The sequence below is a fragment of the Balaenoptera borealis genome, assembly GCF_965194805.1.
Source record: "Balaenoptera borealis genome assembly, chromosome: 18".
In the NCBI taxonomy this organism is placed as follows: Eukaryota; Metazoa; Chordata; class Mammalia; order Artiodactyla; family Balaenopteridae; genus Balaenoptera; species Balaenoptera borealis.
In genome coordinates, this window is record NC_138877.1 from 19,577,746 (window position 1) to 19,596,626 (window position 18,881).

An 18,881-nucleotide genomic window follows, 5' to 3' on the forward strand; every position below is an offset into this window, starting at 1 on the left:
TTACTGTCTGACATTTTATACTGTGCACCAGAATATACATTCCATGACAGATCTGTTCCCAATATCTGGTATAATACACCTAGCATATGACAGATGCTCAAAAATTTTTTTGTTTAGTGACTGATGTGACCAGAAATAAATTCTATTAGTTCTACTCGAATGCTCCCCTGCTCCCCCCTTAACAACACCAAACTACTAGGGTTTTGTGACTTCTTCAATGCTTACAGTCTTTGCTTCCTCACTACTTTTAGCAACCTACTTCTATTGCCTCACCCTGAACCCTGAACTACTCCAACTTTAAGCTATTAAACAATAATAAAGATATTTCTGGCCATTCATCCAACAGATATTTATTTTATATACCTAATCAAACACACAGCAATGTCACTACAAGCGACTACAACCTTTCTCTCCAGCTCTTACTGTGACTCTTCGTCCTCATCTAAACCTAAGTCCCCTTCCAGTCTCTTACACTGCTGCCCATCTTTTTTGGCTGTTCTCTCCACAAGAGACAGGGAAGACTGAGATCAGACTGGTTTGTAGAATCTTTGAAAAACTTACTGACCTCATTGCTGCGTGCTGACATAAAGGCACAGTGAAATACCAAGTCCAGCTCAAAGGAGTAATCTGAAACTTTTCATGAAGCTGATATAGGCCCTTTCCCCACATTATGAGATCTACAATTCCCTCCCTGTTAGGTACCCTCTCATCACCATAACAACCCACATTCTATAAAAAACAGGGGAGCCATTCATTATAAGAAAGGCAAAAGGAGAGAACTTTTGCTATTACACTTCAGGAGTTCCATTCAGGTAAATCTATAATATTTTCTTGATAATTCATTAACTTCATCATTAAAATACCAAGTGTTCTGAGCTGCAATGCCCTTAGGGACTATAAGTTATTATTATTTGCCAGGAAACTAAGTTCCTTCTACACTTGTCACCTTTTGCTTTCCGTGTCATCATTTGCTTTGTTTTTTGAGTTTTACTGTTTGTTTGTTTCTCCATTTGATGTCTCAGTTCAGTTGGCACATATTTCTGCCTCTATGCAGTTACGTCAAATCTCTTGTAAACCTCCCTTTCTTACTTGTTAAACTATAATAATAGAGTTCGTGAAGGTTATGTCCCAAGTTGTTTGTAATTCTGTAATCAGAAAAAAGGCTAAAGGGAAATATTCTAAATGTTTACAGAGAGTATCTCCGGGTTATAATAACACTCGATGCAATTTTTTTCCCTACCCTTTTACATGTTTTCCAAGTTTTCTACGTAATAATGATCAGAAAAATATACAACTTTTAAAATATACAACTATATTTGTTCCTTATCACTAAATATATTTCCCATTGGCTTGTTTGCAAAATTAATATTCCTTTATATTTAAACTTCCGGTGAACTACATTTTGAACTATATTTAAGCTTCCAGTGAAGTACATTTTGCTTTATGCATATCATTTTAATTAACTTTAGGTTTCCCTATCATATTGGATGGTATCTTACACAGTGTCATGGTTAATAAAAATTTTTTTTAAAAAAAGATCCATTTTTCTGATCCAACAGTAAAAGTTATGTAACTGAAAAATTAAGTCTGACTATTCCCATTACTGCTGAGTAGAATGCTAAAGTATCAGAGCACTAAGGTACAAATATTATAAAATAAACAATATTGTGGAACTCTTGAATAGATATGCAAAGGAACTATAACACAACTGGCAATTTTAATGGCGAGTTTGGGTTTTGCAAATTACAAATGAGAAAAACAGAACCAATTAATCCCCAAATTACCCAGTGTATAATACCCTGACTGTCTGTTATTCTCAAAAATGAAGTTAAAATATATGAGTTAATGATGAGTTCACACCTGAAGTGCGTCTAAACTTAATGGGGACATGCCATTGGTACAAACATCAAAAATTTGAAGGTTGATTTATCCTGGGTAAATCATGATTTCTCCATGTTTCTACTAATAAGTATTTTTGTTAAATCTCAACCTTCATCTTAAATTAAGATCTGTCTTTTGAACCTTTCATTTTTCAGCCTCAATATGCTCCTAGATATGTAGCATCATTATTTCCTCAGTGGTAGAGCTAAACAGTCCCAACACTGGATTTTAATTTTTGCAGTCCTTACTTGCCTGACCAAACGTTTTAGGATACATACATTTGCTGAATCCTATTAGTATGTATTGAATTACATGATGATATAGCAAAAACATTACTTGACCCTCCTTGGATCACTGGCCTTCAATAAGAGATACACGTAAGGCCAAGGCCGGGATGGAGGTGATTAAACCTGCTGCCCTGAGGGGAGAACAGTGTACGAAAGTCTAAAGGGAGACTATAGATGATAGCTATTCATGGATTTAGTGTGTGTGCTACTTGGTTCCTGCTGAGCCAAATACAGCTTGTACTTAACAACGGCCATCTCTGTGTCTTAACATTTGGTTCAACTCCCAGCTTCTATATTTGCTAATATAATTACGTTTGCTTACTAGTTTGCTTACAAGTTTTGGACAATTATCAAGCTCTTAGTTGTGCCTAGAACTTGGCTCTTTATAAGTATTTTCTAACATCAGAAATTGCGTATGTCAGGCAATGGGGGATGTACTTCAACAGTGATGTCAAAATGTTAGAATCCATTCTTACATAGTGGGTACTTAAATTATTTCAATAATGATGAAACTAGATTTTTGTCCTTGGATTACCGCTGTGTGCTTAAAATGATACATTTCCTAGAGATAATCTTAAACTAAGGTTGATTAATTGTTAATTAATAATTAGCCTCACATAATCCTTCCAGTAAGATTATTGTTAAAGTTCATTCACTTATTTGACAAATATTTATGAAACACCTACTGTATGTGAGTTACCACAGAACAAAAATAATAATTAAGAGTACCTCCCTATGCTCAAGAAACTTAAAATCCCATTTAAGAAGAATATATATACACACAATTATAATACCAGGTGGTATATAACATATAACCAAAGAATGGCACAAATAACTCGATCTAGGTTCTCAAGGATGGGTAGAATTTCAAAAGGCAGAAATGAGGGAATGAATAACATTCCCCAAATAACAGCATTAACAAAAGCATGGAGAAAGAAAAACATCAAGTGAGCATGTGAGTAGTCATGTTTGGCTGCAAAAATAGATTATGTGATTAGATGTATCAAGAGAAGGGTACGAAGACAAACTAGAAGAGAACTGTGTTAAGGCCTTCTATGTCAAGAAATCCAGACTTCATTGAGTGGACAAGCCAAATAATAAGCACAGAAGTGAAAAAAATCAAAGAAGTAATATAGGAAGATTATTTCAGTAGCTCTTGGCCTAAAGATATAGAACCTCAACTTGGATGATTATTTGATTGATTTACTAATATTTATTGAGCCCTTAATATATGACAGGCGTTGTACTCAGCATCGAGGAAATAACAATGAATATGAATCCTATATGATCTAGTCCCATTATCTCTCTGACCTCATTGCTTACTATTATTCTGCCTTAAGGACTCAGTCCAGCCACGATGGCCTCCTTGTTGTTCAGGCATGCTCTCATCTTAGGCCATTTGCATTGGCTGTTTCTGTTCCCAGAATCCTCTTTCCACGAACAGATGCATTGCTAACTCCCAACTGTCCTTCGAGACCTGGTTCAAAGGCACCTTTCCAATGATGCCTAGTCTGATCACCCTATTTAAAAACGTAACTAGCTCTATTTTCTTTCTATTACTCACCACCTAATACATAATATAATTTATCCATTTATTATGCTTATTGTTTCCTTTTTCCCAAAAGAATGTAAACTGTGGAAGTATGGAGGTCCTTGCCTCTTTTTATTCAAGCACCTAAAAGAGCGCCTGACATATATGAGCACTCAATACATATCTGTTGAACACTGTTGAATACAGGAACTGTACGAATTCATAATCTTCTCAGGAAAGAGAATTTATTAACTAAACAGTGTGAAAAAATTCATTAAAAGAAGGATATACATAATGTGCCGTGAGAACCCCAAAGGAGAGGCACCTGAAAAGCTTCAAGGAAAGCTAAGTCTAGAAGGTCATCACTGAGTGAAAGGAGAGGGGTAGAAATTTGCTGTAAAAATAAAAGGTACTGTTAGCTGCGAGAAGAGGATACGCTATAATTGCCTTCAAAGAATCTGTCTTAATCATCTTTATGTCACTGGCACCCAATACAGAGCTTGACATGTGGTACCATTCAACACATTTGTTAAACTGAAATGTGCTACAGAGAAAAGACTGGGTATCCTCTTTAGGTGGCGAAAGGTCTGAGAAGGAACACCCAGAGAAGTAGGAAGAATCAGGATAGCATTACTTCAAGGAAATCTGAGATAATCTGGGATAAATCATATGAATAGGGTCAAATGTTTAGAGCTCAAAGAGGATCAGGCTGGAAAAAGGCCTTTGGTTTGGTATATACCAGGGAGTAGATTTAGTAGGGTAATAAAGGCAGAATGCAGGCTAAGGAGTCAGTGTGCTAAACAAAAGTAGAAAGTGAGCAGATTACTCTTCTGAAAAGCTTACGAAGCACTTTCTAATATGTTATCATCTCATCTTACAGTGAGGACACTGAGGCTCAAGTAAATTGATTTGTCCCAGGCCACGCAGCTAGCGAGGGTTTTAAAAATGACATGGATCCAGCTTTTTGACTCTCATTCTCTAATGGAATGCTTCCATTCTCCCCAGCATCATGGTCCTCTTTTGCTCTCATTCATATAGTGGTAGGCTTCACAGAGTGAGCAGTGAATCCACCACAATATCCCACCAATATTCTGGCATAATCAGAGAGGAAGTAAGAGAGGGTCTGAAGAAAATTTCAAGTATAAATTCAGTGCTAGGATAGGAAACTGGCTATTTCCAAGAAGGTTTTGAAGCAATGAGTGCCGACTACATAGAATCTCAGTAGCAGATATCGAACACCTACAGATACTACAGTTTAATTAAGTTTGCCTGTGCAAATTAGTTAGCTATCATTTTTTTCTTTAAGTCAGAGCTTTCCAACTGGTATGTAGGAAAGGGCTACAGGTGTGTGGTGATATTGATCCCCTTAGCCCTTATGGTTGCAGGTCTACAGGTCTAGATTCTCTTCTATTGACCACAATGTGCCATACAATTATTATGGGTGTCTGTGAATGATTGTAAGAATAAAATTGGAAGTACCATCTTGGATTACTTTTAAGCAAATGATTAATTTAAAAAAGTTAGTGTAGGCACCTTTAAATCTTTAGATATTACTTACATTACTCACATACCCAAGGAGATAAAACTCTAAAATTAATTCTGTATTATAATTCAACACCCAAAGACAAGGCCAAATGATGAGTGCTGCTAACTTAATTTTTCCTCCTTTACAAATATACTAAATGTACTAAAATATTTGAAATAGATTTACCAAAGATATACTGTACTGGGTAAGCTTCAGCGCTTAAATGGTACTTTTTGTCTGAATTAAACAGTAACATAACGATCACTATTATATAGGTATATAAAGAAAAATTACATAAAACATACCTGTGGGGCATATCCAGGAGGCACGTAAATAGGAGGCACAGAACCATTTGGGGACATCATTGGAACCTGAGCAGGACCTGAATGGGTCACAGAAATGACGTATTAATCCAGGATTACTTAGCAAGCTAAAATTGAAAACAATCTGAATTACATTTTGAATTCTTCATCTAAACACTCAAACTAATAGTGACTGTATTACTATGAAAAGAAATTTAGATGTTAAAAAATACAAAAGTTTAACTTATAAAGTGCACTGATTGCTCTTTACCTATAGTTGTTTCTCAAACTTGCCTAGTGACCATAACAGTCACCTGGGGAGCTTTTTAAAACACACAGGGACTTCCCTGGCAGTCCAGTGGTTAGGACTCATGCTTCCACTGCAGGGGCATGGGTCTGATCCCTGATCAGGGAGCTAGGTTCCCACATGTGTGCGGCATGGCCAAAAAACCAAAAAAACCACACAGATTTCCAGGTTCTCCTAGAGATTCCTGTTTAGTATGCTTACAGTAAATGGGGGTCTTGAACCAGCATATTTACTTTACAAATATCCAAGGTGATCCTTATAATTGTGCAAGTTAAGAAACGCTGACCTAGAGGAAAATCAAACTAAACTTTGCATATAAAATCAATGAAAAATACAAAAGGCAAAAATCAAAAAAAGTCAAGAGGGAAAAGCAGTAAGAGGAAGAATAGTTAGAAATTTGGGATTTGCTTTGTTAGGGTTAAAAACCTCTTGTGAATGTGTAAGTCATGTCTGTGGGGGCTTGAGAACAAAGTTGGAGAAATGCTATACATGCATATGTACCCAAAGTAAATTTTTTTGTTTCCTACACTGAAAAGTTCTTTAAAAAAAACTCAGCTTGTCTTATTCTAACATTTCCTTTCGTTTTTATAGTGATATCCTTTCCAAACAACTTTCAAAAATATTATCTCATTTCCCTTCTCTAACCAGGCACTGTTGGAAGGTATGTTTTATTCTTTCTAGGAACTAAAATCTTACTTGCTTTACATAACTTTAAAAAAGAATATCTTACCTTCAGATCCTTTTTTTCCCCTGTAACTTTAGACTGCACTGTCCCCCCACCCACTAGTTTTTAATAAATTGAAATGAAACCTTCTCAGAGAGCTTTACTCATTTCTAGGGAAATAAAGGTACCCAAGAGTCTGAAGAAGAATGTAATGAAGGAAGAGTTCCTTTTATATGTAGATTTCAACCTGCAGAGTACAAATAATGGATCCCAGTCATAAAAGAAACCAAGGAGGAAAAGCTAAATCACAGGACAGAAAAGCAACAAATTTCACTGGTATCATTATACATATTTCAGAAAAACAGAATGAAGAGCATGGAGGTTACAGCAAATCAGATTACAGCCACTCTGCTCTTTCTACGGAAGGAGGAGGGGTGAGGACCAAACAACAAAGTAGTGGTGAAGGCTGGTGAAGGTAGGGGAAGGAAGGTGAGAGGTGGGGAAGGAAAGAAAAAAGAGAATGTAGGAAAAAGGAGGATGCAAGAGGGTAAGTACCAAACAGTGGTAAGGAAAGGGTGAAGAGAGAAGAGGGAGAAGGGAGGGAGGAGGGGGAGAGGATAAAGGCAGGAGGGGAGGGAGGAGGCGGCAAAGGAGGAGAGGTAATAGGAGGATAAGGGAGAAGACAGGAGGAAAGTGAAAAGGGCTGGAAGGGAGGGAGTGAAGGGGAGGGGAAGGAAAGGGGTGGAAGAATGGGAGGAGGAAAGGAAAGAAAGAAGAGGCAGGTAGTAGAAGGAAGAAAGTAGGGAAAAGACTCAGGTGGTTAAGAGGAAGTAAGGAGTGATGTGTATGTGGGCAGACTACCAAATTATACTATATATGACTATAAAATAACTTTGCAACAATACTTTTCCTATCCAAAACAAGCCCACCAAATATATGAAGTTGTTCAGAATATTATCTTAAAATAGCTAATACTAACTTACTACGTGCCAGGCCTTTTATGTACTTTTTTCCTCCTCATAATCATTCTATTAGGTAAATATTATTACTCCCATTTTCCAGATGTAGAAATTGAAGCAGAAAGGTTAATACAGCCCAAGTGGTAGAACTAGGATTCAAAACCAAGGAGTTTCATTTCTGAGGATATATCTCTACTACGTATTTAGTAAACACTAAAATATGCAATTTGGCAACTGATATAATTTGAGCCTTAAGAAGTATGCTCTGATGCTTCTAAGGAAAATTAAGGCCTTCTTTATCATCATATCCTTGAAAATCAAGACAGAAGGAAGAACATAATTTTTCTACATCTAAGCAACATTACCTATAAATTCACTAAATAAAACTTGTGAGGTGCTTTATACCTCTAGGCAAGAAAGGCTTCATCCGAAATTCACCTTTTAATTTCTATACACTGGACTCAAGAGAAAATGACAGCAGTTTTAAAGTAATCCTGGTTTACTTCTATTAGCTAATTTATATAAAACTTTCTGAATCCTGAGAGCTGGCTTAGATACTATTCAGAACATGTGAAATTTAGCTGAGAACCAGAAAGAGAATTCACTGAAAATCACATCTGTAATCTTAATAAAGGAAATTATTTTGTTGAGCTTCTACTATATATGCCAGAGACTGTGGTTCCTTGCGTATGTGGTCAAATTTAATCCCTACTTCAAGTCATCAGAACAAGTTTTTGTTTGTTTGATTTTTAGCCTTCAGGGTAAAAAATAAGTTATTACTGATTACATTTAAAGTTGTAAAACTACATAACTGCTTTGGGTTGCTCTTCTTTTACTAAAAATATGAATACATAAATACTAAGTAGTTATAATTCAAACCATTTTATACTTTGAAAGCTGCTAAAATCTTTTATAACTTAGTAGTACAAAATTCTACTTTACTCTTTAATTATATTTAAGCGTGATACTGAAAAGAGAACAAAACAAACCCAATCTAAAATAGACCAGCAGTAAATCCATTACTAGCTGCAGTCCAGGAATAATGATTAACTCATATCCCTATGAAGTAATCATTTCACTTTAGCAAGTGAATTTTCTTACCCTGAGACAGAAATGGTACAAGGTTAGATTAAAAAAAAAAAAGACAATTCATGTATATCGTTATTTAATATCTAAAATACTGGTGTGAAGTAACATGCAACACTGAACACATAAAACTCCCACTGTATAAACATAATAAATACAAGTATTCATGTTTAGAACTACAATATTTACAGCACCACTTCTGTTGCTCTTCCTGTATATAGCAGCGAAACTCTAACATCCTGCATACTTAATGATGCAAAAGTTTGATTACCTCCTTAGTTCCAACAATACTTTTTAATTTAGTAACTACTAAACCCCGATTAAGGACAGTGAGGGAGATTTTGTCCCAATGAAGGAGCTACATCTGTTACTGACTGTACCATTAAATGCACATCTGGCAGGAGAGTGGCTATATCTGTACAACTGTAGATACACCTAGTAACTCCTTAATAATCTATATAATTTGAGCAAAATCTACCCCAAATCACACAGCTATTGATTTTTAAGGGCATATTTCCTTTTCCAAAATCGTGCATAAGAGTAAACAACTCTATTCACCAATTATCTTAAGAAATTTGAGAAGCCTCAATTTCTTAAAAAGTGGCATCAATGATTTAATAAAGACGATATTTCATCTAGTATAATTTAAACTCTTTTTAATTTTTTCTTTATTAGTATACATTCACATTTTAAAAAAAACAAAACAATAAATTTGTCTGGGTTTAAATTCTTAAAATGCATCGGGCTGCTGACGTGCCACACATTCCCTTTTTAAGCAAGCTTTCACAATGGCTTCCAAATAATCTGATGCCAATTTACAGATTTTAGTTGTAAAAAGAAAAGCCTAGTAAAGAAAAGGCTCTGGAATATAAAATATACTCTGTGGAATATAAAATCAGCTCAACCCTAAGTAAAGTCTAATCTTTTTATAACTACATGGCCACAATTTAAAATATTTTTACAGCGACAGACCTGGCATCTATTGAAAAAACACATGGCATGACTTTAGATTAATACGATACTTTCTACATTTTAAAATAAAAGCAGAATGTTTAAAATCAGTCAGCAAATCTTACCACTCATTTTGTTTTTACAGTAGCAGCAGAAAAGAAAATCCAACAAGGAAACAGCGTAGTACACGTTAACAACTTTAATTGGAGAACGGCGGCGGCTTTCTGTTTTTTTTTTTTTTTGCGAAGCTGTAAGAGGAAAAGATCCTTTGACCGAGTCACGTGATGCCTATCACGTGACCCGCAGTGACCCGCGGAAAGAGGGAAAAAAACAACCAAGCGTTCCTGCCGGCAGTGTTTGGGATACAGTAAATGATTAATTGATTTCTACTGATTCTGCCTTCGATTTGACCATTTTCGGACTCCCTTATGAACAAACTCAAAAGCTCATCAAAATATACATGGAGAAATAGATATTTGATGTAAAACAAGTCTCTTTGTTCTTACCTTCCTCTGATAACATAATGAGCACTATCTACTAATTCAAGTTTTATTACCCAGCCGGCTGCTTTTCATTTATAAATTTTAGAATACATGTAACACTAATTTACAAGATTCGCTCTGAAATGTCCTTGTGTAACTTGACCCACTCTCCATACTCAACCCGTAAGGAATGCCCACAGTATACAAAAAAATTGTCTGTAAAACACAGGCTTGATCAACGTGTTCCTCTAACATGGGGTTTTTATTTCAGGCTGGCATTTAACCTCTCAAGCTAATAAAGGCTACCACTTTTATTGCTGGTTTTACTTCCTTTTTTTCTGATTTTTTTGTTGTTATTGTTTTTAAAGATTTAACCCGGACATTAATACAGATACTTGGTGGATGGCATTCTCACTCATATCCAAGAAATCTGAAAAGACAGGTCATGACTGGGGCTTAGAGCACTGTATTCAAGCATGTGTGGAGACCAGGAAAGAGACTACAGATGTTCAGTTACAAAAGAGGGGAATAAGACTGTGAGAACTTTTGGGGGTCTTTTCATTACTTTATGGTGCTATGCAGTTAAGGATATTTATTAACAGCTAATACGCATATACAGGTAATGATAATGATTGTGATTTGTAACAAGTTGCACAGTGGAAAGAAAATGGATTTTGGTATCAAAAGATGTAAGTTTTAATAACAGCTTCAATATTTATTAGCAAGGCAATTTACTGCTCTTCTGTGAGTCTGTTTCCTTCTGTAAAAAGGTTTAAATAATCAACCTCATAGCACTGCTGTGAGAATCAGATAAATTTAAAGTACCAAATACACTGATTGGCAGCACTCAATAAATGATAGTTATTATTATAAGTATGATCACTATATGTTTTAAAAAATAATAATGCTATAGTGCAGAGTATGTACAGGACACTATCCAGTGTTTTACATGTGTTAACTCACTTAATCCTCACAATAATTGAAGTAGGCATCATTTATAGGTTAAGGAATTTGAAGCAGAATGCAATTGAGTAACTTGCCGAGGGCACACAATGAGGCAAAGCCAGGATACTCTAACAATAAGGCAATATTTTAAAAATATGTAAACGATGTTCAAAGACTCAGTCTTCCAAAAAGGTGGAAAAGAACTGGCAAGGGATAACCTGGAGCAATAGGTTTCAATAAATACTGGGTTGGCCAAAATGTGCCTTCGGTTTTTAAGTAAAAATAAAAGACACATTTTTCATTTTCACCACGAACTTTATTGAACAACATATTCACCCTTTTGTTCCACTACCTTCTGCCATTTTCAGGCAACTTCATAATTCCATCTTCCCAAAACTTTTTATTTTTTTGAGCAAAGAACTGTTCCAGGTGCCTTTTACAGTCTCCCAGGGAATTTTTTCCATTAAGAGAATTTTGTAAAGACCGAAATAAATGGAAATCCGAAGGTGCAATGTCTGGTGAATACGGTGGATGAATCAGAACTTCCCAGCTAAGCTGTAACAGTTTTTGCCTGGTCATCAAAGAAACGTGCGGTCTTGCGTTATCCTGATGGAAGATGATGCATTTTCTGTTGACTAATTCTGGAGGCTTTTCGTCGAGTGCTGCTTTCAGTTGGTCTAATTGGAGCAGTACTTCTTGGAATTAATCGTTTGATTTTCTGGAAGAAACTCATAATAGAGGACTCCCTTCCAATACCACCACGTACACAACATCACCTTCTTTGGATGAAGACCGGCCTCTGGTGTGGTTGGTGGTGGTTCATTTCACTTGCCCCACGATCTCTTCCGTTCCACATTATTGTACTGTGTCCACTTTTCATCGCCCATTAACAATTTGTTTTAAAAACAGAACGTTTTCATTACGTTTAAGTAGAGAATTGCATGCGGAAATATCGTCAAGAAGGTTTTTTTCCGCTTAACTTACGTGGAACCTAAACATCAAGGCGATTAACATAACCAAGCTGGTGCAAATGATTTTCAACGCTTGATTTGGATATTTTGAGTATGTCAGCTATCTCCTGCGTGGTATAATGCTGACTGTTCTCAATGAATGTCTCGATTTGATCGCTATCAACTTCAACTGGTCTACCCGACCATGGAGCATCGTCCAGCGAGAAATCTCCAGCACGAAACTTCTCAGACTACTTTTGACACGTTCGATCAGTTACAGCACCTTCTCCATACACTGCACAAATCTTTTTCTTGCGTTGCAGTTGCGTTTTTACCTCTCTTGAAATAATAAAGCATAATATACCAAAAATGTTGCTTTTTTTCTTCCATCTTCAATATTAAAATGGCTACACAAAAGTTCACCAGTTTTGACAGGCTATTTTTTTCTTTTTTTGTGGCTGCGTTGGGTCTTGGTTGCTGCATGCGGGCTTTCTCTAGTTGTGGTGAGTGGGGGCTACTCTGTTGTGGTGCGCGGGCTGCTCACTGCGGTGGCTTCTCTTGTTGCGGAGCACAGGCTCTAGGCATGTGGGCGTCAGTAGTTGTGGCATGCAGGCTCAGTAGTTGTGGCTCGTGGGCTCTAGAGCGCAGGCTCAGCAGTTGTGGCACACGGGCTTAGTTGCTTCACGACATGTGGGATCTTCCCGGACCAAGGTTCGAACCCGTGTCCCCTGCATTGGCAGGCAGATTCTTAACCACTGCTCCACCAGGGAAGTCCCTTGATAAGCCTTTTTTTAAATGCATGCTGATATGACAGCTGTCACATGCAATCTAACAAAATTGTTTTGAATGAAATTAAAGACAACTAAGTGCTACTAGAGCCATCTTACGGAAAAAACTGAAAGAACTTTTGGCCAACCCAATACATGCCAGACACTACAGAGGAGATAAGACACTAAGGCAGCGGTCCCCAACCTTTTTGGCACCAGGGACTGGTTTCGTGGAAGACAATTCTTCCTCGGACAGGGCGGAGGGTGGGGAGGGGAGGGGGATGGTTCAGGCGGTAATGTGAGCAATGGGGAGTGATGGGGAGCGGCAGATGAAGCTCTGCTCTTGCCAGCCACTCGCCTCCTGCTGTGCGGCCCAGCGGGGGTGGGGGTGGGGCTGGGGCCCCGTGCACTAAAGGATCATTCTCACCAGTGGGGAAGGGAAATTGTTACCTTCTAAGTTCCTACTAAAAGGCAAGGCGACCCTGAAGAGCATGACTTAATAGCGAAGAGTCTCCTGGTCTCAACAGTATCTCCTCATAAATGTTGGATTCAGGCTCCCAGTAAATCCAATCATGCCTCTGATCTTCAGCCCCTAAACAAAAAGCAAGCCCCGGCAGCCCACTTCCTCATTTTGGCTCATGTTCTCACACGGCTGTGTTTCCATTTGTTGACTCTTTCTTTAACTGATGATCTCCTTCTCAATTCTTTCCACTGTGCTCACTAGAACCTTTTCTCTAGTATAAATTCCCCTATATCCTCAACCTTTTCACAGCACACCTGTTCATGTGCTTTCTTTAAATGAAACCTGGTTTTCCCCAGGACAGTTTTTCCAGCAGCCACTGGGAGCAGAGGCTTCCCATTCTCCCCTGCGGCAGTCTCCAGACCCCGCAAGGCTGCTTGCATTACCACTGTCCTTCCTGTTTGATGCTTAACTTTCTTCTTACTTGAGATCATGCCATAGGAACATACCACCCTCTACCCCTTCTCACTGCTGTCATGCTCAGTCCTCATTTCTTGAGAACTTTGGCACCATGTTCACAGTGTTTTTCCCAGCTCTTGCCCATCAGCACAATGACTTTCATGTCCAAGGAAACCTAACTTCAACTTTTCCTGAACTCTCCTCTTCCATTCTGTTTTTAGTAACCCATGTTCAAAGACATATCTTGGAACTTATCACTTAGAATTCCACTATTTCATCTTTGAAATCTTAAACTTTCATGTTTCAGTCTCTGGCCACTATATCTGTCTTTCATCTCTCCAGTTCTCTTTCTTCTACAACATTTGGTCTTCCTCATAATGATCTCCCGTTTCTCCTGATCCACCACTGTCTTCATGGCCTGATCTTTTTTCCCATTCATATCTTCCTTTTACTTCCCCTTCACTAAAAATCCCCAATTTTAGTCAATCAAATAAGTATCTTCTCATAGACCTGAACTGTAGAAATCAAATGGTACTCAGACTGGCATGTTTATAAATTTAGTTATATCCAACCTTAACTCAGCCATCAGCATTGCTCAGGAATCCTTTCAGGAAGTTATCCCTGGTTAAGAACCTATATCCTGTTTTCTACAGTGATTATCAGAGATCTTCACCACTCTCTAAGGACCTTCCTCAACCCAACCTCAACTACATATCTCAGCATGAAACTGAACTCTTTGTTCATGTTATTGAAATGTTATTTACAAACTTTTCTCACCTCTTCTATTTTCAGAAGAATCACTGTCCCTTCACATTAGGTCAAAGCTATCTCTCCACTTCTACTCTTGATCTGATCTCCATTTCCTACTGGGGTCTTTACTTTATTGGTCTGTCGTCAGTACCCTCTTAACAAGACTTAGCTCTATACCCTTACTATCCTCAACTATCCCCACAGTTGCCACAGAGTTCTATTGCCCAGGATTAGTGACAGGGTCCATACTTTCAAGGACCTTTCAGTTATAATAAGAAAAATATAAGTTAAAAGTATTTTATATTTCCTAAAGACCTTGTTAATTCAAGAATGTGCATCAAACACTTTTCCCATAGAAATAAAGTGAGAGGATGCACTGAGAATATCACAATTACAGGAAAACATTATGCAGTGATGAGTATTCATCTTCCCTTTCTACCTGATTATATGACAATTTTAACAAACTTAAAATGCTCCTGCTTTTTATTGCCTCAACACTGTCTCAAATATTTTGCAGAGGGCTCTCTTAAATTAGGAGCATGACATGTCAGCAATTGTATGGACTTCTTGATAACATTTTAATGCATTAACTATTAGCATTCCTGAAATACTGATTTTCAGGTAGGCTTGTCAGTGTAGCACTATACTTGGGTGATGCTGTTTATAAGCACTTATTGGGTACCAGGCACTGGTTTAAGTGCTTTACAGATATTAACTCATCTAATCTGAATAATATCCCTGTGAAGTAGTATGACTATTATTTCCATATTATAGGTGAGGAAACTAAGATACAAAGAGGTTAAGTAACTTGCAAAGTCTCACAGCTAGTAAGCCAGCAATAGAATTAGGTGGTCTAGCTCTGTAACCCATGCTTTTCAACATGACATTACTCTGCTTCTGTTGTTTAGGATATAACAAATATTAAAAATTATAAAATGAATGAGAAAAATTGCAGCACAATAATACTAAAATTCACTTGAAGATAAACCACAAACAGAAAAGCAATGAACATTTGGATGGAAGATCCCACACAATACACCCCAAATATCTGTTAGTTACATATAATGGTAACAAAGCAAAATGTACCTAAATGTATCTCACTGAAATTGTTGAGAAGAAAAATCCTAAAAATTTCTACTAAGTGAGGGATATCATATGGAAAATAGTCAGTGAATTACTTAATAACCAAACCTGTTCCAAAAGATAATTTAAGGAAATTTAAGAGACAAACACAGCATCATAAACAAAAGCTAAAAAAACCCCTAAAAAACCAACCGACCAACCAACCAAAAAGACCTCAAAACAAAATAGATGACAAACTGACGAAAAGGGAAAATTAACATAGGGAAAATTAAGATAGAAAAAATAATATAAATAAGGAGTGAGGCTGGTATTATGTATGCCCTTTCTAGAGTTGGGCCATAAAACCTTTCTGGTTTGTATGAGCTGAAATGTGATTGAGATATCAAGGACCACACTGTCAAGCTAGTCCTCATTTTCTGCAGATCAAGTACATCTCAAACTGCATGGCCCCAGTGATTTGGCTTGAAATAAACTAGAGCAGGTATAAAGTAATGCTGACTTTGGTCATAAATGAAATTTAGTAAAGCATCAATAAATGTAAAACTTTTAAGCAATGTATCCTCAAAGATAACTACTAGTTGCAAAATGAATAGCTAAATAGCTAAATAGCAAGCCAGCTATATCAGCTGACTTGTAGAAAGGGATTATTATCTATGAAGCAAATGAGAAGCTGGAAGAGTTGACTATGATTTTATAAAATTCCTTCTGGAAATAAATAAGATTAGTTGTTTATTAAGGCTGCTCTTAGACTGTAATAGTAAGTCTGGGTCATTTGCATGTCAGAAAATTTAAGAGGCAGACTCATTCACCTTAGCAAAAAGTGGTTTCAAATCATATAAAATGTAAATTTAAAAGAGTGGGGGGACTTCCCTGGTGGCACAGTGGTTAAGAATCCGCCTGCCAATGCAGGGGACAAAGGTTCGAGCCCTGGTCCGGGAAGATTCCACATGCCACGGAGCAAATAAGCCCATGTGCCACAACTACTGAGCCTGCGCTCTAGAGCCCGTGAGCCACAACTACTGAGCCTGCATGCCTAGAGCTGGTGCTCCACAACAAGAGAAGCCACCGCAATGAGAAGTCTGCACACCGCAAAGAAGAGTAGCCCCTGCTCGCCACAACTAGAGAGAGCCCGTGCACAGCAACAAAGACCCAATGCACCTAAAAATAAATAAATAAATAAATTTATTAAAAAAAAAAAAAAGGAGTGGGGATGTGAAATATGTCCCTCTTCTACTCCTCTACAAATACATATCTAATCCTCCAAAAGACTGACTCTGACGATGACAGTGACGCTGATTCTTGTGGCAGTATTAAGGTACAGGTTCTGAAAAAGCATCTAAAGAACATGTGTTAAGCTCATGCAGCTTAGACCATAACTGATGCATGTCCATAATGTCAAGCGACCAAGAAAAGGTTAATGAAGTCTGCAACTAATCAAGTGCTCTATGGGAGGGAGTATATTACAGGGGAGTGGCTGACAGCAGTATAGGCAAATAACCTCAGGAAGATAAGGGGAGCAAAGGATTGGAATCTATAACTTTATCTTGGACACAGATCAAACCTTGTTTATATTAAGTCTATTTGCTTGCCCATGTTTTTCCTCTTTAGCCTTTCAGGAGCCTTAGTCACCTTGCAGATTGAGCCACACCACAGCATTTTCTTTCTCTAAAGTTTCCCTCTTTACTTGTATTAAACTAAAGTATCAATCAACTTGACAGAAGTTTTACTCTATATTATGCATGCCAATAGGAAGCAAATGTGAGGATCATCCTAAGAACAGATACAGTTTGAATTGACTGGGGTGTGAAGGTGGCCGGAGGTTAGAAGCCTAGATACTAGCCAGGGTATGGTCAATTCAGACATCTGTGTTCTAATGTAGTATTTCCCAAGTATTTGTATTTATATGCCAATAAAATTTCAAAACAAATTCTGGGGACTCATTAAGGTAACCAACTTTTTATGAGACCAAGTAATGACATTAAAAGGAAAAAAGGTGGAAAGGAAGGACAGAAGGAAGGAAGTCTATCCTATATTATCACATAATTTCATTAAGATGCTCAAAACAGTAGAAGGGATTTAACTTCAGAATTTAAAAAAGTCTTTAAGTTAAATAAATTTAGCTTAATGACTACTACATTATCCTTATTTCTGCATTTCCTAGACTGATGAAACTTCCCCAAATCTATGAACAAGAATATGGGAATAACTCTCAGTAGTAAGAAAAGTAAGAATTTGTCCTCAAGGCTGACTAGCTCTGGTGATGGAAGAGGGAGAAAACAGAGCAGAGGTAGGGTAATCATATTATCATCATCCAGTCTAGGACACTTCTGAAAATGAAAGAGGTAGCTTAAAAAATCATTAAAATTATATAATTTGGAATTATTCTTTATTGATTGACAAATTGCTTTTATTCTACTGAGGAACATGAAAAAGAGTTATATTAAAAATATTAAAATATAAAATGCTTTATTAAAACACATATGCAAGTACACTAAAGAGCATTTTACAGGTTTTTTTAAATTGAACATCTGAATATTAAAGAGTAGTATAAGAAGAACAATTATTCTTAGTACATATCTATGTATCTTAATCAATTTGTTAGCTATATCTGTCTCTAATTCTATATCACGGTATTTAACTGAAAATTTTCCTTTTTTCAATGTAGTCTTATTTTTAATTTTTTCATAAAACTGCCTGTAACTGTTGTATTTTATGGTTAATAAATTTGAAGCTATTGATACCTTCAATTGACTCTTTTCTATAATATTTAAGACTATAATGTTTATATTAAGAAAATACTATGATTCTGAGGGCGATGTTTGGTAAGCTGGGAACAAATTCTGCTAAGTGGAGGTTATTCTCAGTTCTGTTTTTTTTCTTATTGAACTGTGTAAATATTTCAGTCCAAATATTTTCACTGGTACTACAATACCTTCAAATATTTTTACAAACAAAATTCACTGAGTTCTCTTTATTTATGATTCTTTTGAATGTTTCACCAAATTTAGGGTTTTTTTTTTTTTTAGCTTATTTTTGCTGAAAGGGTTTACTGCAAAATAAAAAAGCACTGCCAATAATAAATAGTTACAGGTTTATATAATAAATGACAAAACTATTCAGACTATTTTTTATATATTCTGAGGCAGAGATATTTAGATTTTATTTCCTACATATTATTTGTCATTCATCTAACCTATATGCGTCCCACTTATCCCTCCAAGTGGTGGCCTGGTGACACCAAGTGGCCATCAGGGGCATTAGCATTACATACTTCAGCCACCACCACCAAGAGACTGCAAGGAGTTAGCTCTCCTTAGCCCTCCTTTATCTACAAGTACTTTGCTCTACTGCTAAGTACTTTAACTGTTATCCTTGACTTGCTTCTGCCAGGGGTCAGGGAAAGAGAAATGGTTTATTCCGGTTGCCTTTAAGTTTAATCACAGGTTAAAGTAAAAAGAAGAGATGGACAAACTGCTTGTTTAGATGAGATCA

General features: G+C 36.8%; 1 protein-coding gene across 7 annotated transcripts in view; it reads right to left on the minus strand.

Moving 5' to 3' along the window:
• Nucleotides 1-18,881, minus strand: part of FNDC3A (fibronectin type III domain containing 3A) — a 193,156-nt gene that overhangs the window by 61,783 nt on the left and 112,492 nt on the right. For 6 of the 7 annotated variants that reach the window (XR_014236917.1, XM_082365287.1, XM_082365286.1 and 3 more), the window contains one exon: nucleotides 5,530-5,606. Coding sequence is in view for 6 of the 7 variants with exons in the window: in XM_082365287.1 (XP_082221413.1) it covers nucleotides 5,530-5,606 (77 nt within the window). In the remaining variant the exon portion in view is untranslated. Of the gene's footprint in view, nucleotides 1-5,529; nucleotides 5,607-9,618; nucleotides 9,724-18,881 lie in introns of those variants that run through there. The other variant, XM_082365289.1, reaches the window with a different exon arrangement.